This window comes from Penaeus vannamei, chromosome 20 (genome assembly GCF_042767895.1).
Source record: "Penaeus vannamei isolate JL-2024 chromosome 20, ASM4276789v1, whole genome shotgun sequence".
Taxonomy (NCBI): Eukaryota; Metazoa; Arthropoda; class Malacostraca; order Decapoda; family Penaeidae; genus Penaeus; species Penaeus vannamei.
This window is the reverse complement of record NC_091568.1, coordinates 2,862,386-2,884,885: the sequence shown is the minus strand read 5'-3', so window position 1 is coordinate 2,884,885 and position 22,500 is coordinate 2,862,386. Positions and strand designations below refer to the sequence as shown.

At 43.1% G+C, this 22,500-nt stretch overlaps 1 protein-coding gene across 21 annotated transcripts in view; it reads right to left on the bottom strand.

The window, feature by feature from the left end:
- Window positions 1-22,500, bottom strand: part of SLO2 (slowpoke 2) — a 585,082-nt gene that overhangs the window by 73,316 nt on the left and 489,266 nt on the right. For 16 of the 21 annotated variants that reach the window (XM_070134672.1, XM_070134684.1, XM_070134666.1 and 13 more), the window contains 9 exons: window positions 15,695-15,878; window positions 13,779-13,943; window positions 12,265-12,465; window positions 11,610-11,827; window positions 10,917-11,066; window positions 9,711-9,991; window positions 9,317-9,352; window positions 5,307-5,453; window positions 1,758-1,904 (listed from right to left, as the gene is read on the bottom strand). In XM_070134672.1, the coding sequence (XP_069990773.1) occupies window positions 1,758-1,904; window positions 5,307-5,453; window positions 9,317-9,352; window positions 9,711-9,991; window positions 10,917-11,066; window positions 11,610-11,827; window positions 12,265-12,465; window positions 13,779-13,943; window positions 15,695-15,878 (1,529 nt within the window). Of the gene's footprint in view, window positions 1-1,757; window positions 1,905-5,306; window positions 5,469-9,316; window positions 9,353-9,710; window positions 9,992-10,916; window positions 11,067-11,609; window positions 11,828-12,264; window positions 12,466-13,778; window positions 13,944-15,694; window positions 15,879-22,500 lie in introns of all 21 variants that reach the window. The other 5 variants (XM_070134671.1, XM_070134682.1, XM_070134679.1 and 2 more) reach the window with 3 other exon arrangements.

Below are 22,500 nucleotides of genomic sequence, written 5' to 3'. Positions count from 1 at the left end.
CCTTTTTACTTGAGGAATTTGTCTTTCCCTTCACGCCCCTCTGCATCTATGTAAAATATTCTCTCCCAGATTTTAAAGAAAATTATATGTTCGTCGTTTTCTACTGAGTATGAGCTAGTCACATTATTATTAAACCTCTCTTTATTTGGCCATGTTCTCGTTAAAAGAAGAATTTATTAAAGGAATTCCTGTTCTTTTCCCCAAGGGTTCGCTCGTTAAAAGAGAATATTTTAAAGAAATTCCTGTTCTTTTCCCCAAGGGTTCGCTCTTTAAAGGAGAATATTTCAAAGAAATTCCTGTTCTTTTCCCCAAGGGTTCGCTCGTTAAAAGAGAATATTTTAAAGAAATTCCTGTTCTTTTCCCCAAGGGTTCGCTCTTTAAAGGAGAATATTTCAAAGAAATTCCTGTTCTTTTCCCTAAGGGTTCGCTCGTTAAAAGAAGAATATTTTAAAGAAATTCCTGTTCTTTTTTCCCCAAGCATTCGCCTCCTTATGTGGCGCCGTGGTAGCGCTTTCGTCTAGCAATCTTGCTGACCTGCGTTCGACTCCCGCGCACCGCCAGTGGATGGTAACCTCGGCCATTCCTCGCTCACAGGGGGTGGTTTCGAAGCAAATAAACAGACAAGCCACATTTTGACTGATGTCACAAGAGCTTGTCACAGCAAACCCTAAATTATTATTATTATTATTATTATTATTATTATTATTATTATTATTATTATTATTACTGACGCCTCCCCCAGTTAAAAACCACTGATCTATATCATTTGAAAAAAATTGTCATAATGCTACAGTTGTTCCCTTATAAAGTCCTATTAGTCACTGCATCTGGAAAATGCATCATCTTTCATTCCTCAGTCTTTACTTTTATCTTGCAAAGTATAAGCTGTTATATGACAGTTGAAGTAAAATGGTCTATGGAATGCGTAGAATAAGTCTAAGATTAAAATAAAAATAATGAAACGAATGAGATAAAAAAAAAATACATGTTCATATATAACGTGATTTTAAGATAGGTATAAAAAACTAAACCATATATAAGTAACAATGTTATACTAGAACAAATATTTTTATCATCAGAAAAAGTGCAACACTTAAAATTCACATAAAAACACGCCAATCAAATATAAAATCCTGTCATAAAAGTTATTCATTAAGATGAATGTAATAACTTCCCGACTACATTAACCTTTGGTCACATTAAGACGTAACTGCCTGGGAGAATCTTTCATTTCAATTAGGAAATTTCGATCAGAAGATCATGATAGTAGTAGTAGTAGTCATAATATTGGGGGTGGTGGTAATAGTAGTAGTAGTAGTAGTAGTAGTAGTAGTAGTAGTATTAGTAGTAGTAGTAGTAGTAGTAGTAGTAGTAGTAGTAGTAGTAGTAGTAGTAGTAGTAGTAGTAGCAGCAGCAGCAGCAGCAGCAGCAGCAGCAGTAATAGTATTAATAGAAGTGGTGGAATTATTATTATTATCATTATTATTAATAATAGTAGTAGTAATTATAATAACATTAATAGTAGTGGTGGTATTTCAGCAGTAGTAGCAGCAGTAGCAGCAATGGTGAAGTAAAGAAGTTGTGATAGGAGTAAAAAAAAAAAAAAAAAAAAAAATAACTAAGAAGAAATGGAATAGAAGAATAAGAAAGATAAGTAGCAGCGATAGAAAAAAAAACAACAGCTACAACGAAAGCAACCAAACGACAACACTTATGACGACAACAAGACCCGCCCTCGCCAGAAACCCCACGCTTACCTGGCCTCTTATCAGACACGTTACCCAGAGTATCTGAACGAGGGACATCCAGGAAGTTGCCTCCACTCAGGGACGGACTGTTCGACTTGGTGGTGTCTTCTCTCTCCAGCTTGTGTCGTGGGAAGCTCTTGCGCAGGTCGGTCGAGGCTGCGAGGGAGAGAGAGGGCCTTGGGGTGAAAAGGGTTTGGAGGGGGTAAGTGGCTGTTGCCTTGTTATGGTTTCATTTTCATTTGTTGAGTGTGTGTGTGTGTGTGTGTGTGTGTGTGTGTGTGTGTGTGTGTGTGTGTGTGTGTGTGTGTGTGTGTGTGTGTGTGATTGTGTGTGTGATTGTGTGTGTGTGTGTGATTGTGTGTGTGTGTGTGTGTGTGTGTGTGTGTGTGTGTGTGTGTGTGTGTGTGTGTGTCTGTGTGTGTGTGTGTGTGTGTGTGTGTGTGTGTGTGTGTGTGAGAGATTACTAATGCACACTTATATTTAGTTTATAACAACTCGATTGGCACCACAGTCATTCATGGACGTAAAATCACACGTTCATTCAGCATCTGTATAAACATATATGTACACACACACACACACACACACACACAAATGAATGTATACCACCAACCTTGATCCAACCCACGGCCACGAAGCAAGCGCCCCCCCCCCCGACCCCGACCCCAAGCACCCGTCGCCCGAGCGAGAGCAAAAGAAATCTAATTAAGCGAGACAAAGCTCCTTCGCTCCATTAGGCGCCGAGAGGCCGAGCGGGGCGCAGGTGTCTCGTTGCCGCCTGTCGGATGCTGCGCATTCCTCGCCCCCCCTCCCCTCCCCCTCCCCCCCACGAAGGAATTAGGTGGCGCCACGATTTTTTCTATCTTGAAAATGGTCGTTATCTATTTATCTGTTTCTTTAATGATTGATTGATTGGGGGAAATATGGATGAGATTAATCGGTAGATTTTCTTGTTCTTTCTCGTCGGCATGTCGGTCTTGTCTGAATGTGTCGGACACTACGAATCAAACAATAACAAAACATATAAACAAAACAAATGCATATAGCACCGAAAGGATGATAAAATCCCTTAAGAAAATAAGGAACCTCATTAAAATATTTACACAAAGACGGACGTGCACACGGCCGCACGTGCGTCTAACTTCCCGCCAAAAGAAGAGAGGGCGGGACTCTTCACACGCGCGCCATGTTGAAAATTGCCGGCGTATTTCTGGTAAAAATGTCAAGTGATCTCGTGCTGATGCGTATCTGCGCTGAGGATGCTGAGAGTGCACAAATGGACAATGATTCGAAGTGTCTGGAACAAAAGCAATATAATAATCGCTGGATATTTTGAGTTGAGTGAAGGTCCCGCCGCGTTCGGTGCGCTTTGCTTTTGTCCTTTATTTTTTTTTTCCAGCTGAGAGTGAATTCTCGGATATTATGTCATGTTTTTGTGTTTTCTGTGGCGGAGGAGGAGACCGGCGTTCCAATTACGCTAGTTTTACACGTGGGAAGAGTAAAACTAATTACTTTGTGTGATGTGACAAGGCAAGGTAAACGAAATTGCCCGACCAGTACAAAAAGAGATAGTACTTACCATTACAAAATAGTCAACTATCACATTTGCGTTTGTACTTCTTGTTTATTATATTTGTTGCATTAATCTCGCCTTGAATCAATACTGGAAACAAAGCATACGTAGCAGTGTACCAAAATATATATATATTTATCATAAGTCAGGATTTTTGATTTGGTGTAAATTACGTTTTGCTTGCATAGACGAGTTCGGAATAAGACACATTCTTTCTTTTTGAGCTTTGCACTTCTTTATTTTTTGGTATATTTCATCTCATTTCTAATCATTTCACTTTTTATCCATCTTTATTATATTTCACTTTTTATTTTCCATCTTATATCTCTATCACTGTAGATTCGACAACCAGGACACCAGCTTTAGTATCCTAAATACGGCTTAAGAAATAGGATCTTTTCAGCAAAAGGTTTATATTGCCAATTACGTCCCGACAATAGGACGGATAAGGTGACAGCAGATGCCAAGACAGGAATTTTCAGGCCGAGTCAAAGGCAGTCTTTTTGCTGTCAGAGCGCGAGGGAAATTGGGAAATGAAGTTTGTCGTAATTTAGTGACAAAAGCGACAAAAAGGCAATACTTATGTGAATGACATCTGAAGAATTAGTATAGTCTACGTCGGACCAAAATAATGTATCATAGTCTAAGTTTGAATGACTCTTATGACCTTCATTATCGAGCATATACTCTATAGATATCATTACAAATCAATTACATAATCCAATCTTTTTTCTTCTCACAGCTCATCTCCCAGAAAGTAAAATGAATACATTTTGCAAAGTTTACATTCGATTAGTGTCCTCAGTGCATGAAATAAGAGTAAATAGAAATCTCGAGAGTAGACAAAATTTCAGGGGAGACTATGATAAAACTACAACCTCACAAAACCCGACTTTTACCACAAAAGGCCATTCTCCTCCATCAGGAAGTGAGGCGACGTTAGGCGAGGCGGAGCGAGAGGGTTAGTAATTCCCTACCTGGCCTGATTAATTCCCTTAATTAACCACACATTACCTGGTGGGAAATGCATTTAGGGTTCCCGGAAACCCATAACGGCAGTAACCAGCTTATTCACAAGAGGAAATAATCTCTGGAAAATAGAGCAGCTCTATGTACGGGAATAGTGTATGTACTTGGACATACACACACGGACCCATTTGTATACACAGACATCTCCACACATTTATATCATTATAGATATAAAAAGTAAACACACACACACACACACACACACACACACACACACACACACACACACACACACACACACACACACACACACACATACACACATCCTTAATGAATGAAAATGAAAGAATAACAATGTAACAGCTATTTGCTTTGTGTTTCTTAGGTAATGTTCTGTCGATCAATAGGTCCTTATTTATTGGTACTTACCTGGTGCTCATTGCGTTATCTCTTTATTAATTGGAAACAACAATGTTATGGCAAAGAGAGGATTGTAAATATTATCAAATTAATATGAAAGAGATTACTACGACTTTGAAAGATACATAGATCAATAAATATATAAAAAGATAAAGATCTATCTGTCTGTATATCTGTATATATGTATACATACATACATGCATACATATATGTATACATACATATATATATATATATATATATATATATATATATATATATATATATATATATATATATTCAAATAAAAACAACCACAACAGAAACGAAATACAACGTTTTTGTTGTGGTGGTGTTTTCATTTCGATTGGGCGTACTCGTTACTGTGTTTGTTTGTGTGTATGTATGTATGTATATGTGTGTATATACAAATATACTTATATATGTTAATAAATATTTAAGTTAATGCCTGCATGCATATACATATTAGTACTAATTTATTAGTAACATTTAAAGACAAAGCCAGCTGCCTACGCTAACTGAGGCTGAGACACTTGGGCCCGAGAGAAGGGCTCCCTAAAGCCTCTACAGAAACAGGACTCCGGCCGCCGACTCACCCTCCCCCTCCTGCTGGACGAGGTTCTTCCTGGTGGAGGACATGAGCGCCTCCTCTCCCGAGAGGTGTTTCCCCTGCTCCTCCTCCCACCTCTCTCTCCTGCGGTCCACCTCCTCCTCGAGCTTCTTCTGCAGCTCGTTGACAGAAACTGGAAGGGATAGGCCTGAGTCATGGTTAGTGGCTGTTGCTGGTACTGGTCTGGTACCAAAGCAGATGGTACCCGTCCCTGAGTGGCGCACCAACCCTGCATGGCTCTTTTTCTCATCGTAGGTACCACTTTTACAGCCAGCTGATATCTTTTATGCGTGTTTGGACACTTGTTTTCAGCACATTTAAGGTCTGAACACTTGCCGCTGTCAGACCCTCAACTGCGCCAAGGGGGACCTCGCCAGGACGGGAGCCCTGGCTGTCTCTCAGGCCCTTTGGGAAGGAATTTGGCAAGTCTCGAATGACCGAAGGCCGCCCCCTCGAGGCGCTGAGGGGGGAGACCGCCTTCCGGGGAAACACATCCGGAAGGCATTGCAAGAGGCAGGCTTCGCAATGCTTTATCGCGCAACTTTTGCGTTTAGAAGGCAATGGTGATCGTTCCGGCTGACGTGACAGGGTAGACAGTGGGGTTAGGTCTGACAGAGAAAGTGTTTATCGGCAGACAGACAGAGTAGGAGGTTTACAATATGACTACTGTCATATCTACAAATATGACTACTGTCATATCTACCACCAAAAGCCATGCAGGGTTAGGCTACAAATATAAAGGTTAATTTATCAGAGTAAGCAGGAAAGTGTTTTGTCATTATGGCTTATTTTTTAGAGTTATGTATAAACATAGTCTTAATCGTAAGTTTTAGTCTACCCTAAAGCTACCAGATACACGAGGTGGAGCATGCAGCCCTAACGAGACACCGTGCCGAGGCTTTTAGGTCCGTGCATGCCCTGTGCACCACCGTTTCACTGTGACACATGTAGAAAGGGAGCGTGTGTGAGAATGAGTAACTGCGGGGCCATTGATTATTCATTCTCATTCATACTTTCTTTTCTACATACTGCAACATTCTGCCTCGTGCAAGCTCACGGTATGGTATGAGGTGTAGCATCTTAAAACATTGATCGTAGACTATTATCAATACTCTTAGGGTTTTGGGCCATGGAAGCTTTACTGATTAATCTCCAAAGTCACTATATATACACACAGAGATAGAGTAGGCTATTCTTTGTTATGCAATTGATTTTTTTTACAATTCTAATGCAACGTTACTCTTCATCGTGTTCGCAGGCTAGGACTGTAGGAGGTTTCATGTCTAGGATAATCGGATAAAGAGGGGGACTAGGGAACAAGGATATGAATGCCCAGTGGAAATGTACGGTAAAAGGAGAGCCATAATCAGCGGAGGTAAGCTTAAGGAAACAACACACATCACATCGTTCCTTGTCCTGGCAGACGATGGTTGTGGAAAACACAGGGTGTCTATTAAAACGCGGAGTTGTTATTAAGCACTTTAAGGAAATACATAAGAATAATCTTCATTGTTTTTTTTTCTCACTCTTTCAAACAATAATTTTTCCTTTTTATATGCTACATCAGCAGAAATAATCACTGAATCGGTGCAAATTTTATAAGTGAATGGTTCAAAAGCTTCTTTTATTTTTTTTTGTCTTATTTGTGCAACAAGACCACATACGTACTTGTGTGAACTACATGCACATCAGTCACCAAAATATTTAGTTATTTTGTGAGAGCGATTGTAGCTGCCGCGGGTGTTTGGCTGACGACTTACAACTGTGAACGAAGATGCAGTTTAAATGAAAGAAAAACACAATTATCTCATGCCATTCATCGTTTAGGGGCTGCTTGGTTCGCATCAAACCATGCCGTTTTAGGACCAACTGTTAATTCGGATTAGTATTAAGGTGTTGCCCAATTCATGAAAAAAATTTAGTTAATTTTTGTTTACCTCTCTGGCACTTTTAACAAGGGATTAACTCTTCCAACAAAGGAATTTCAGAACAATTTTCATTAACAACCACTGGGGAGGATATTGTGTGTGTGTGTGTGTGTGTGTGTGTGTGTGTGTGTGTGTGTGTGTGTGTGTGTGTGTGTGTGTGTGTGTGTGTGTGTGTGTGTGTGTGTGTGTGTGTGTGCTTGTCGTAGGTATGTGGAACTACTGTTAATAAGAAAATAAATGAAATGAGTGAGGAAGGGATGGTGAAACTGAAGACTGCCAGTCAAAATACTCTCCTACGAGACAGAGAAAGAGGGAGAAGAAGGAGAAGGAGAAAGAGAAAGAGAGAGAAAAAGAGAGAGAGAAAGAGAGAGAGAGGGCGGGGGAGAGGGAGAGGGAGAGGGAGAGGGAGAGGGAGAGGGAGAGTGAGGGGGAGAGTGAGGGGGAAAGGGAGGGGGAGAGGGAGGGAGAGGGAGGGAGGGAGAGGGAGAGAGAGGGAGGGAGGGAAGGGAGGGAGGGAGAGAGAGAGAGAGAGAGAGAGAGAGAGACAGACAGAGAGAGACAGAGACAGAAACAGAGAGAGAGAGAGAGAGAGAGAGAGAGAGAGAGAGAGAGAGAAAGAGAAAGAGAAAGAGAAAGAGAAAGAGAGAGAGAGAGAGAGAGAGAGAGAGAGAGAGAGAGAGAGAGAGAGAGAGAGAGAGAGAGAGAGAGAGAGAGAGAGAAGGAAAGACATACATACAAATAAGGGACGTCTGCACATATTTATACTACATTCATCATACGAATGATGGGCGACAGCTGAAATTTCCGGTTCAAGATGAAAAACACATTACGAGAAATACATGACATAATACTTAGAACAGAAAATTATATTTGAAGCTTGAGAGACAGAAAGATAAAGAATAGGAGACCAAGGAAAAGAAAGAAAATAGAAAGCGCAAGAAACATTCATTATGAAACTGGAAGAGTATATTGGGACGTGAAACGGATTCCGTGGACGAACGGACAAGGGAAAAACATGTTGAACTTTGGTTGAACGTGTTAATCCATGTGTTTGTTTATTAAGCATGAGGATTGCAGTAGGTGTATATAGAAATTTGTATTTCAGAAGGGTTTCTGAGAGGTTGTGACAAATGGCAACGCATGATGGTATAACACTTTCTGGAAGTTCACTATGCGTGGAAGAATAAGTCAATGTTGAGGGTATAACATACATATATAGACTACATATATAACGGGAATGTATATAAAGCGATTTGGCTGTAGAGAAGGGTGTCGCCAGAATACAGGGAGCAACAGGGGGCCAGCTGGGGGAGAGGGGGTCAGGCTTTCACAATTTTTTTTAAGGAGGAAAGATCTTCATGGCTTCTGTTTCTGACTAAAATGACAATGGCTCATCTTTGTGCTGCCGATGATTTAAATGTCATTGGCGAACTGTTCAGTCTCAAAGGTCAAAGGAACAAAACGCAGATCTTGAGGGTAGTCCTCCTCTCCTCCTCCCAGCTACGCCACTGCTGTAGAGTGTAAAGTGTCTGTGTGAAATGGTGGCGTTTTGCACATATGCGAAATCAGATAAGAAAAATGATAAAGCAAGTGAAAGACAGAGAACACAAGAGCTTCGGAAGACACATCGCACGATGAAAATGGACGAGGAGGACATGGAAGGAGAACAGGGAATCCTTGGTCATGTCATAGTGTAAAAGGGTCTTTCTGCAGTGAGTGTCCTGCAGGACTTGACACAGAGCAGCACTAGTGTGGGTTGGCAGAAGGCTTTCCAATGTACACTACAGGAATTCCAGTCATTACCAGTCTCTTGGAAAGCTTTGTTCTGGTACAGATATGAACGAGTGTGTTCAAGGTTGTCTACAAAACAAACGTCCTGCTAATGTTAAGGCCAGGAGGAAGAGGATTACGAAGCTACAGTATTTTGGGGATGTTTTCTGGAGGGGAAAACTCTAATAAAAATTACATTGCTTGTTAAAAGCTCTTCTCCTAACGAGTCAGCTACAGTTTTATCTGTTAGGGATAGCTAACGGGCACGGTACTGAACGGATAAGGCTTTCTTCCATACCGTTGCGTCGCAGCTTGAGCAGGACACACCTTCGGCCTACAAGTGAAAAGTACCAATTGTAGTTTATTTGACGCTAAAATGTCTTCCATTTAAGACACCCGCAAAGACCGGTAGGTTTCAGTACTCAAAACATTGAGGCATATCCCTAAAGTGCTTTTTTTTTGCCTGGTACAAAATTAGCTCCCCAACAGAAGCAGATCAAGGTAATGATGTTTTAGATGCAACAGATAAAAATGGATTTTAAAGGGTAAAAAATCAGTTTATAGCGACAAAACGGATTTTAAACATTTTCTACAAAGAGGTGGCTTTAAGTATCAAGAAGAGATTCCCCCTAAAAAAAGTGGCTGTCCCATTTGTCCTCCCTGAACGAGTGGCGTCCGGGGGCGCAGATTACCTGATCTCGGCTTGGGACGGTCCTCGCACTCGCTCAGCTTCATGCCCTTCTCCGGGTCCTTCGTGGCAGGGTCCTCCGGCTCAGCCCTGCCCTCCTGACTGCTGCTGCTGCTTGCACCTGTTCCTACAACAAAGGCACTGTTCTCTTCTTTGGTGATGCTCATGTAGAAGCAAATGTCTGTTTTCTTCATTATGTGTCGAGGTCCAGGGTTCAGCAAGATCGTGTCCTCGTAGAACTCGGGTAACTCGGCAGGCCGGACCCCGACCAAGGCAACGCCGTATCTGGTGGGGAGACAAGCGAGGTCTTACGAGCTTTAAGGCTGTGCATCGAAAAGGAATAAAGAAGCGTGGACTGGTCTGAGTTGGATTAAATAGGAGAGAGAGAGATAGAGATAGAGATAGAGATAGAGATAGAGATAGAGATAGAGATAGAGATAGAGATAGAGATAAAGATAGAGATAGAGATAGAGATAGAGATAGAGATAGATATAGATATAGATATAGATATAGAGATAGAGATAGAGATAGAGATAGAGATAGAGATAGAGATAGAGATAGAGATAGAGATAGAGATAGAGATAGATAGATAGAGAGAGAGAGAGAGAGAGAGAGAGAGAGAAACAGGCTTATTTGATCTTAAAAAAGACGAGATACGAAAGAGATGAGTTATCGGATTTTATTACCAGCACTTCAAAGGGGGATAAAACAGTATGCCAAATAACAAACACATCGAAGACTGGATCTTTAATATTCGTAATTTCCAACGCAAAGAAAGGGAAATCTATAACCAGCATCAAAACATTGTTCATCTCTCGAGAAGGTGAAATTTAGATATACATAGATATAAATCGTGCTTGAAAGACAAAAATCAATGAAAAATGTTAGTTTACTTTATGAAGGTTTTTCATTACTACTGTAACAGTTGCAGGGAAAAGTAATTAAAAACACACACATACATATATGCATGTATGTATGTATACATGTATGTATATTAGCTTTCACTGTTGCCAAATACATCAACCATGGTCAAGCTATAGAAATTTTAAAGAAGGAAATTTCAGAAACAAAATCAAAGGAACAACCTTAAAGCAGAAACTACAATCTAAATTCCAACATACCAATTCACATCAAAATGAGAAAGAAAAAGAAGAAAAAAAAAGAAAAGAAAAAAGAAAAAAGAAACAACAGTAAAATAGAAGCCACTTACTTTCTATGTGAATGAAAGCTCGCATAAGTGAAGCTCTTCCCTTCATACTCGCCAAAGAAGCGAGAATCCCCTAACTTAATGTGATAAATTTCATTGCCCGAACACTTCCCGTACAAGCGGTGCCAGTCCTCCTGCGACGCCTGGCCTTCCCTGGGGGTCAAAGGAGCAGTTAGTGCCAAGAACTTTGAAAAAAGGATTATTTTTTCATTCGTGTGAAGATTTTCATAAACTAAAAATGATCACGCTAAAAACTAATTCGTTTGAAGGACATTTCTTTAAGAAGTTATTTTCTAATTCGTTTGAAGAACATTAAATATATTCATTTTTCCAAATCGTTTGAAGATTTTTTTAATGGTAAACATAACGTGACATTTTGTCCGAGAAACTTAATAATAGCTTATATAATGCTACATAATCTACCCTTAGAAATATACGAATACAAATAAGCTATCTTATAAAAAAATCATATATATATATATATATATATATATATATATATATATATATATATATATATATATATATATATATATATATATATATATATATATATATATATATATATCCCAAAAGTCAAGAAATCATGTTACTAAAAAGGGACATTCACCATCCACCATCCCACACACACACGTTTCAAGAACACGAACTGACCTTATCATCAAAAGGTCACCACCGAAGACGGGAGATACTCACTGTCCGCGGGAAGTGTGCAGTAGCAAGGTTACTAAAGTGGAGATCCCGGGGCTCATGCAGTTATTCGCGAGCAGGGCGTACTTGAACTCGTCCTCGCACACCACGTGTTCCGCGAATTTTACGTGCAGTTTGTTCTCCGGCCGGAAGATCTGCACGTACTGGGGCACGTTGGGCGCGAAGTCCTTGACCGCCCAGGAACGCAGGATGGTGTGTTCGTCCTGCGGGTGGGTGGGCGGGGGAAGTGAGAAGGATGGAGGGTCGTTGGAGAGTGATGTGAATCTATTGTTTATTGCCCTAAGTTGGGTTGAGGTTGACCTAAGTTGGGTTGAGATTGATCTGAGTTGGGTTGAGGTTGACCTAAGTTGGGTTGAGATTGATCTGAGTTGGGTTAAGGTCAGAGATATTTGTTTTTGAATACTGGTTTGTTTTATGTTTGAATTGAAAAAATACAGTCTTTTCCCTCCCCTTCCCTCTCCTCTTCCCTCCCCCCCCTCCCCACCATCCTCCCTCCCTCTCCCCTCTCCCTCCCCCTCCCACCATCTCCCCTCTCTCTCCCCTCTCCCTCCCCCTCCCTCTCCCTCCTCCCCCCTCCACCCCTTCCCTATCTTCCCTCTCCCCCCTCCCTCCCCTTCTCCCTCACGCCCCCGATCCTCACCGCCGCCGTCTTGTCCGCGTAGTGTCTCGCCGCCAGGATGAAGCACGCCTCGGCTTCGCTCATCCTCGCCCGGGTCAGGTCACCGTCCTTCAGACATGACCCCTGGATGTAGATGACCCTCTGCGCCCACATCGGCACCTGCAGGATCATCTTCATAGTGGGGTCCAACTCCATGGGAGAGAGTAGCACCACAAAGTAGTCCTGGAGAAGATTAAATAAGGCGTTAAAAAGGGGTTGATTGGATGAGATTGGGTTGAGGTTGAGGTTGACCTGACTTGGGTTGAGGTTGACCTGAGTTAGGTTGAAGTTAACCTTAGGTTGAGGTTGAGTTGGGTTGAAGTTGAGGTTGACCTAAGTTGGGTTGAGGCTGAGGTTGACCTTAGATTATATTGGTTTAGGTTGGGCTCCCTTGAGTGACCGGGTTGTTTGTTCACTTTAGGGAGGTTTGAATTAGTTTGGTTTGAATAGGACGGATAGGGCTTGGCTTGGCTTGGACTCCGTTGCGTAGTTTGGGTTGAATTAGGTTGGTTTTGTCTGGCTTACGTAGGTAGGGTTGTTTAGATTGAGTTGGGTTGAGTAGGTTTGGTTTGGTTTTGTCTGGGTTGAATAATCTGCCTTGACTTGGCTTAGTTAATATTAGTTGCGCTTGTTTAAGGTTGACGAAATAGGAAGAGAGGAGAGGAAGAGGGAAAGATGGGGAAGAGAGGATGGGAAGAAAGTGGGGAGGAGAGAAAGATGGAAGGAGAAAAGTAGAAGGAAAAGGGGAGAAGTGAAAGGGAAGAGGGGAAGAGGCAAAGGGAAGGAGGAGGATTAGAGGAGGAGAAGAGGGGAGAAAGGTAATTGGAGAGAAGTGTAGGAGGGGAAGAAGGGAGAAGGGGAGGAGAAAGGGTATATTAGGAAAGGTGTATCGGATTTGAATAGATTAGCAATGGCTTATCCTGAACCTGATTGTTAAAGATCAGGGGAATGGGACTGTGTGAAGGGGGTTTGTTAATGATGATAACATCGGCGGTGGTTATTCTTGGTGTTGAAGGGAGCGGGAATGGTGGTGGTGGTGGTGATGACGCTGTTATCAGTGAGCTTAAGAATGGTGCTTCATTGAAGAATAATACTAGCAAACAGAACTCCATAAAAAAAAAAAAAAATCTACATAGGCGCCAACCATCACAACATCAATTTTATCACCATTGCCTCCTCCATTTACTCCATCATTTCATATTCCCACCATCTCCTCCACCAGCTACTCTTTCAACACCTTCATCTCCTTTATCAACCCCATCCCCCTCCACCACCTCCATTTCCTCCTCCTCCACCACCTCCCTCCCCCCTTCACCTCCTCCCACTTTCTTCCCTTCCACCACCACCTCCCTCCCCCATCACCTCCTCCCACTTTCTTCCCTTCCACCACCATCTTCCACCCCCCATCACCTCCTCCTCCACTCCCACCACCTTCCACCCCCCATCACCTCCTCCTCCACTATCCTCCTCCCCCCCCCATCACTCTATCAACCAACCTGCAAATGTGGATGAGCATAGAACTCATTGAGGAAGTCCATGATGGTGTCCGCTTGCAGGTTGGTGGAGCACACCACCACGTGCCGCTCGTTCTGTGCGCGGTGTGCCGAGTACGTGCCTCCCAGCTTCTTCCTCTCCATCCACGTGAAGGCGAGCTGCTCGAACTGTGGGGGAGAGAGGGAGGAAGGGAGGGAGAGAAGGAGGGACGGAGGGGGGATTAGTAATGAGGGAGAAGGGGCAAGTGGAGTAATGTGGTGGTGATGGTGGAAATGATGGTGATGATTATGATGATAAGATAATGATGATAGTATTAGTATTGATGATTATAACAATAATAACGATGATGATGATATAATAATAATAATAATAATAATAATAATAATAATAATAATGATAATAATAATGACAGCGATAATAATAACAACAACGATAATAATGATAACGTTAACAATAATAGCAATAATAGTAAAATAAAGACAGTTACAGAAGCACTAATAATAACACTACTACTAGCAATGCTAACTTATACCTATATTTTATAATCCAAATATTTATCGAAATGATATATTTAACACTGTTCCATATCAATCATAAGATTACATCGCCATTTCAACACAAAAGGAAAAACAATCTAATAAATGGAGCTCAATATGCTTTAAAAATACAGTGAAAATGATACTCAACTGCACATAGAATTTTATTTTATCGCGTTTCGTTTCACGGGAGTCATAAAGCGGTTTAATGTACGTGTTGAAACGACTTGGGCACTGTTGCATAACACTTTAAAGGTCAAACTCCCATAGCTCTGGGAAACCATGATGGTCACGCAAGACAAAAAACACGGTCGACAAGTGAAATTTTTTTTGTAAGAAAGAGAGTTTGCTTTTGTTAGGAAGTTTGAAGTTTAAAGAAATGGAAGAAGTTCAGGAAGCATTCGTTGTTCTTCCTGAAGGTTATAAGTATACGCGAGCGCACACTGGCAAACATATGTATTAATATGTATTAATAAGCACACATACCCACGCACACGCACACTATATTCCATAATAAATTTAATTCATAATTCACTTTAAGTCATTTTACCATGAAAGCATTAGCCTTTGAAAACAACGCCCACTCATGGAGAATGTCGACTAAAAATAAACAATGCAAAGGAGAGAAAATCAAACCAAGCAGCTCTCCTCCATCCCGAACCACCAGACACCCACACAGCTCCCAACCTCCGCCAACTACGACTCATATGAACCTCATCCTCGCAAACTACCCCACAGCCACACCTAACCCTCTCGGATTCACGCCCGCCCGCCCACCTTCAGGAACCACTCGGGAACGCCCCTCTGACCTGATCTGAGGTTGACCTCCCACGCGCCCACCTTCAGGAACAACTCGGGAACGCCCCTCTGACCTGAGCTGAGGTTGACCTCCCACGCGCCCACCTTCAGGAACCACTCGGGAACGCCCCTCTGACCTGAGCTGAGGTTGACCTGAGTTGGGCTGAGGTTGGTCCCCCCACCCGCCCACCTTCAGGAACCACTCAGGAACGCCCCCCTGACCTGAGTTGGGTTGAGGTTGACCTCCCACACTCCCACCTTCAGGAACAACTCGGGAACGCCCCTCTGACCTGAGCTGAGGTTGAGGTTGACCTCCCGCGCGCCCACCTGCAAGAACCACTCGGGAACGCCCCTCTGACCTGAGCTGAGGTTGAGGTTGACCTCCCACGCGCCCACCTGCAAGAACCACTCGGGAACGCCCCTCTGACCTGAGCTGAGGTTGAGGTTGACCTCCCACGCGCCCACCTGCAAGAACCACTCGGGAACGCCCCTCTGACCTGAGCTGAGGTTGACCTGAGTTGGGTTGAGGTTGACCCCCCGCCCGCCCACCTCCAGGAACCACTCGGGAACGCCCTCTGACTCACCTGCGTCGGGAGGACGATGAGCGCCACGCAGATCATGATGACCATGAACAGCTGCGACGGCCAGATGTCGGGCACGAAGTCTCCGTATCCGACCGTGGAGAAGGTGACGATGACGTAGTAGACGGCCTGAAAGAGGTTGAGGTGGCGGTGGCCGGCGCGCTGGAAGTGCTGGATCCCGCACACGCTGGGGGAGGGAGGGAGCGTGAGGCGGGTGGCGAGGGCGTGGGTGTGGATGCTTGTACATATTCTGTGTGTGTGTGTGTGTGTGTGTGTGTGTGTGCTTATATATGTATGTGTACACATACACATACCCGCACACACACACACACACAATCATATACATATATATATATATATATATATATATATATATATATATATATATATATATATATATATATATATATATATATATGTATATATATATGTATGTATGCATACTTGTGCGTGTACAATAAATAGTAGTAATAATAAAAATCATAAATGGCAGTAACACTAAACAGCAAAGAAAAGGAACTTCTCTCTCCTGTGGGGGCGACGGCCAGCCTCCGACGGACCGAGTCTCCCCGGATGCACCTCAAAGACAGATTGATAAACACCTGCAGATTAGCCTCCCCTTCTCCCTTCGATCTCTTCTCGATCTTCCTCCTCCCTTCTCCTCCCCACCGACTCCCCCTTCCCTTCTCCCTCAATTCCTCCCCCTTCTCAAAATTTCTCACCTCTTACCCTTTCACCTCTTCTCCCTCCTCCTTCCACCATTTCCCTCTCCTCCCTTCTCATCTACACCTCCTCCCTGCTCTTTCCGTCCCTCCTCCCTCCTTCCCTCCCCACCCTACCTTCCTTCCTTCCATCCCCTCCCTTCCTTCACTCCCTATCTCCCTCCCACCCTACTTTCCCAGCCTCCATCCCCTCCCCCTATCCTTCCCTCCCTTCCCACCCTACCTTCCCTCCCTACCTCCCCACCCCTTCTTCCTTCCCTCTCCCAACCACCCTCCCTTCCCTCCCTCCCTCCCCACCCTACCTTCCTTCCCTCTCCCCACCACCCTCCCTTCCTTTCCTGTCTTCCCACCCCCCTCTTCTTCCCTCCCTCTCCCCACCACCCTCCCTTCCTTTCCTGCCTTCCCACCCCCCTCTCCTTCCCTCCCTCACCTCCTCCCCCCTTCCACTATAATTACCTATGCTCTATTGTCTCTCCCAATCAAGACGCGCCTTGTTTCTCCCCCACACAAGAGACTCTGTCCCGGGTCTTCGTCGACAATCGGAAATCCCTTTTCGATGGACCGCTGACAGGATTGGATTGAAGGATGGATAGCGGGAGGGAGGGAGGGAGGGAGGGAAGGGGCAGTAAGAGGAGGGAGGGAGGGAGGGAAGGAAGGAAAGAGTAGTAGGAGGAGGGGGAGGGAGGGAAGGAAGGAAAGAGTAGTAGGAGGAGGGGGAGGGAGGGAGGGAGGGAAGGAAGGAAAGGGTAGTAGGAGGAGGGGGAGGGAGGGTGGGAGGGAGGGAGGGAAGGGGCAGTAAGAGGAGGGGGAGGGGGAACGGAGGGAGGGAGGGAGGGAGGGAGGGAAGGGGCAGTAAGAGGAGGGGGAGGGGGAACGAAGGGAGGGAGGGAGGGAAGGGGCAGTAAGAGGAGGGTGAGGGGGATCGGAGGGAGGGAGGGAGGGAGGGAGGGAAGGGGCAGTAAGAGGAGGGGGAGGGAAGGAGGGAGGGAGGGAAGGGATAGTAGGAGGAAGGGGAGGGGGAACGGAGGGGGGAAGGGAGGGAAGGAGCAGTGAGAGGAGGGGGAGGAGGAATTGAGGGACGGATGGGGAAGGGACACAGAGTAGGAGGGAATCCCTTTACGACGGATTATTGGCAGCATTGGATTGGAGGATGGATTGTGGAAGGGAGGGAGGGATGGGGGGGTGAGGGAGGGAGGAATGGGGGTGGAGAAGGAGGGAGGGATGGGAGGGGGGTAGAGAGGGAGGGAGGGATTGGGGGGGTGAAGAGGGATGGAGGGAGAGAGGGAGAGGAAGAGCGTGAGAGATTGGGGGAGGGAGGGAAGTAGGGAGAAGGGAGGAAAAAGGAAGGGAGAGAGAGGTTCGTCTTCTTTCCCTCCATCCCCTTTCCCCATCCTCCATCTCTCTCTCTCTCCCTATCTACCTGTCTCTCTCTCTCACTTGGTTTACCTGCCTTATTTCCTCTTTATCTTAACATTCCTTCTTACTCACTCGTTCCTTCCTCCTTCCTTTCTCTCTTCCCTTCCTCTTCATCTCATGTTCCCTTTATCTCCCTCGCGTCCCCGGAGGTAAGGGCGGGAGGGGGGGGGTGGAAGGGGGGGATAAGTGGGTGGAAGATGGAGTGGAAGAAGGGGGGGGGAATGAGGAAGGGGGGAGGTAAGGGAGAACGATGGAATGGAAGAGGCAGGGAGAGAGAGAGAGAGAGAGAGTAAAGGAGTGAATAGCGAGAGTAGGTGGAAGAGACGAAGTGGAGAGGGAGAATGAGGGGAATGAAGGAATATAAGAGTGGGATGGAGAAGGTAGAAACAGGAAGAAGTGTTGGAATAAGCACAGAAATACCTAAAGCATTTTCTTCTTAAGAAATACGAGCACAACAAAGTCAGTTATCTGAAGTATCCCAATATAAAAAAACGTGAATAAAATAAAATAAACCAATAAACAAATCAGAGATGCCCCAATATTATAAGAAATATCTAAAACAAGTTATAAATCGAAAACTTCAAATTCCAGCTAGCAAAAGTATTTAAGAAAATCTCACACCTGAAAAAAACCCAACAACGACGTTTCTTGGTTTGATTTCCCCCTAAAGTCAACCTAATATGAAACGCCGGTAATCCGAGGCAAAGTCTACCTAGTTAATTAATCAACTCGAGTATGATTGGAGGAAGTAATAACCCCAAGCCACGACGATCACCGAGCTGGCTTTCTAACCCCCAAAGGAAAGAGGTCCTGGGGTTAATATCTCCTGCAGGACAGTAATCTAAGCCTGAGGGAGGGACGTTGGGCTCCTGTAGAAGAAGCGGCGAGATTCCTTATCAGAATCCATCGCGGAAGGTTTCTGATTGCGCTGTTCCTTGTTGGAAGGATGTGTCGAGATAATGGTGTCGAGATAATGGTGTCGAGATAATGGTGTCGAGATAAAGGTTCTTTCGCATTTTTCGTCTAGGCTCAATGTATAGTTATTGCATTTAATTTTTCTTACGGAATTCTGCGCGTTTCTTTTATTGGTATTGATATCACTAATATCATTAATAGGCATTTTATAGCTAGATAATAAAAAAGAATATTAGGATAAGTTATGAGTAATTTTCTTTCATAACTTGTGAAGTCTTGGGCTACACATCTTACTGCATCCTAAGGACATCCCAAATAGCATCGGTACACATTTTTTCCGAAAAAGAAAGAAAGAAAGGAAAAAGAAAAAACGAAAACAAAAGAAAGAAAGAAAGGAAAAAACGAAAACGAAAAAAAAACAAAATGAACACGTAAAAAAGCAAAATGAAAAAAACGAAAATGAAAAAAAGGAAAAACGAGAAAAAAAAATTAACATTGTTAATGTCATTGATATAGAATATACCAAAATGCATGAGAGTATTCTACAAGGCCACACGTGCCCGACACATAGCTCTGTTTTCTAGCGCAGTAACAACATCCCATCGAACTAAGGCCCCAATGAACCAAGTAAAACGGCCAACCTGCTAAAACGAGCCAGTCTCAGGGTGGAAAGGAGACCAAAATGACACTTAATAAGGAGCAGCGTCGAGAAAAGTTTAATCGACGGACGCTGTTCGGGCGAAAATTGAAGGCGAAAGAGGAATTCTCTTTAAGGTTCTTTCACCTATTTCGTCTCGGCTCTTTGTATAGTTATTGCATTTTCTTTTTCTTTTCTATTTTGTAGGTATTTTTTTTTCTTTTTAGTATTTCTCTTGTTTTTTTTTTTCTTTTTAGTCTTTCTCTTGTTTTCTTTTTTTTCTTTTTAGCCTCTTTCTTGTTTTCTTTTTTTTTTCCTTTTTAGTTTCTCTTGTTTTCCTTTTTTTCCTTTTTAGTCTCTCTCTTGTTTTTCTTTCTCTTTTTCCTCTTCATTATCACTTTTTTTTTCTTATTATCATATTCACAATCATTATCTATGATAATGATGGTTTTAATGGTGATGGAGGATATGATAATCTCTAACCTTATCTTCCTCTTTATTATTATCATATTTATCATTTTCATTACTATCATCAATATGTCACTATTATTATCCTTTTCATTATCATTATCAACATCATCATATTTAATCTGTATTTGAATGCTATGTCAATTTTCCCTTCCATTAAAAAGCGAAAAAATCCCGTATCTTTTCGGCAGATTTTCCCTCCAAGAACGACCTCCAGACGCATTGTTTCTATCATCCTGCCGTGATTCCTTACTCCCGGGCCCACACTTTCTCCTGTGATTTCGCGGGTCCAGTTGCCGGGCCCACACTTTCTCCTATGATTTCGCGGGTCCAGTTGCCGGGCCCACACTTTCTCCTATTATTTTGTGGGTCCAGTTGCCGGGCCCACACTTTCTCCTATGATTTCGTGGGTCCAGTTGCCGGGCCCACACTTTCTCCTATGATTTCGTGGGTCCAGTTGCCGGGCCCACACTTTCTCCTATGATTTCGCGAGTCCAGTTGCCGGGCCCACACTTTCTCCTATGATTTCGTGGGTCCAGTTACCGGGCCCACACTTTCTCCGAAGATATCGAGTGCACATTTTTATTTACGGAATTCTACGCGTTTCTTTTATTAGCATTAATATCACTAATATTATTAATGATGATATTATTATCCTCAAGGAATCTATCATTTTTACCTTTATTCTCTACTCCTTTACTAATAACGTCAGATGTGTTATAACGATATACATCATGTTCTATATCTATCATTATCGTTCATCCTCTATTTCTTTATTAATTCAAATAAATTCAAAGCTGCTGATAGAGCACGTAAGATAACAAGGGGAGACGAACGCACACAGATAAGACATCAAACATAACGAGATTACGTAGACATAGAGCGAAGGGAACGTCAATGGCGGTTCCTCGGCTCCGTTGGTGGCTTGCGGTCGCGTCTGCCTGGAGTGGGAAGCCCGTAGTTACTCTTGGTATTCTGTTCTTTGTTGTTAGTATTAGTGTCTCTCTTTCTCTTCCTCTGTTTGTTTGTCTGTCTGTGTCTGTTTGTTTTTTTGTCTCCGTGTCTGTTTCTTTCTTTAGTGTTCTCTCTCCCTCTTTCTTTCTATTAATCATCCATCTATCAACCCCCCCCCTCTCTCTCTCTCTCTTTCTTTCTATCATCCATCTATCTACCCCTCTCTCTCTCTCTCCATCTATCTATCTCTCCCTCTCTCTCTGTCTCTGTCTCTCTCCCTTTCTTTCTATCAATCATCCATCTATCTACCCCTCCCTCTCTCTCTCTCTTTCTATCAATCATCCATCTCTCTCTCTCTCTTTCTATCAATCATCCATATCTCTCTCTCTCTCTCCCTTTCTTTCTATCAATCATCCATCTATCTACCCCTCCCTCTCTCTCTTTCTTTCTATCAATCATCCATCTCTCTCTCTCTCTTTCTATCAATCATCCATATCTCTCTCTCTCTCTCTCCCTTTCTTTCTATCAATCATCCATCTATCTACCCCTCCCTCTCTCTCTCTCTCTTTCTATCAATCATCCATCTCTCTCTCTCTCACTTTCTATCAATCATCCATCTCTCTCTCTCTCTCTCTCTCCCTTTCTTTCTATCAATCATCCATCTATCTACCCCTCCCTCTATCTCTTTCTATCAATCATCCATCTCTCTCTCTCTTTCTATCAATCCATCTCTCTCTCTCTTTCTATCAATCATCCATCTCTCTCTCTCTCTCTCTCTTGTTTGAAAATGAGACAAGAGCGACCGACGGACAGATATCTTGTTAGTACTGATTGCCCTTCCTCCCCCCCCCCCCCCAATAAAAAAATCAAGCGTTTTCATCCGAAATTTTATGAAGTCTTTGTGCCGTTTCCCTGATAAAAAAAAAAAAAAAAATCACTGCTTCTACACTATAATTTGTTACTTTAAAGCAATTTAAACTTCTTTCTCCCTAAACTTTGAAAGAGAAGGATTAACAGAAACGGTCATTAGGATCGATCATCAGTAGTAACTAGCGATTGTACAAGGAAGTTTTGCAATTCATCCAACTCTTGCAAGAAAAGTAGAGTGACGATGTTAGCACACTACTACTTCAACCGACCAAAACAACTTCTCAAATATTGTTCTTGAGATGATGGGCTAAGAAAGATAGGAAAAAAATACAGAGGATAAATGAAAAAAAGAAAACTTTAAGATGAAGTGGACTTAGCAATTGATATCCCAGAAAGTTATGTCCTTCACTCGTACTTAAGACTTGTTAATGATAGAAGTTTGAAGAAACAACTCATCTTTTTCTCAACGTTTTCATACCAATGGAATGATGTTACTATATATCATATACAGATTTATTCAGTCATGTGTGGATAATTGGAAACACACACACACACACACACACACACGCTAACACATACACACACACACACACACAAACGCACACACGCGCCGCACACACACACACACACATATATATATATATATATATATGAGCCTAGATTGAGAGACAAGGGCAAGAACTCGGGTCACCAAAGGTCACCGGGTGCATTGCTATGGGAACGAGAATACGCGCTTTGCATATTGCAAATGTGAGTACGATGAATATGTTCTCTGGCTGCCATGTTTGATCCCCAGAATTTCCGACCGAATGGAAGAACAACTCATT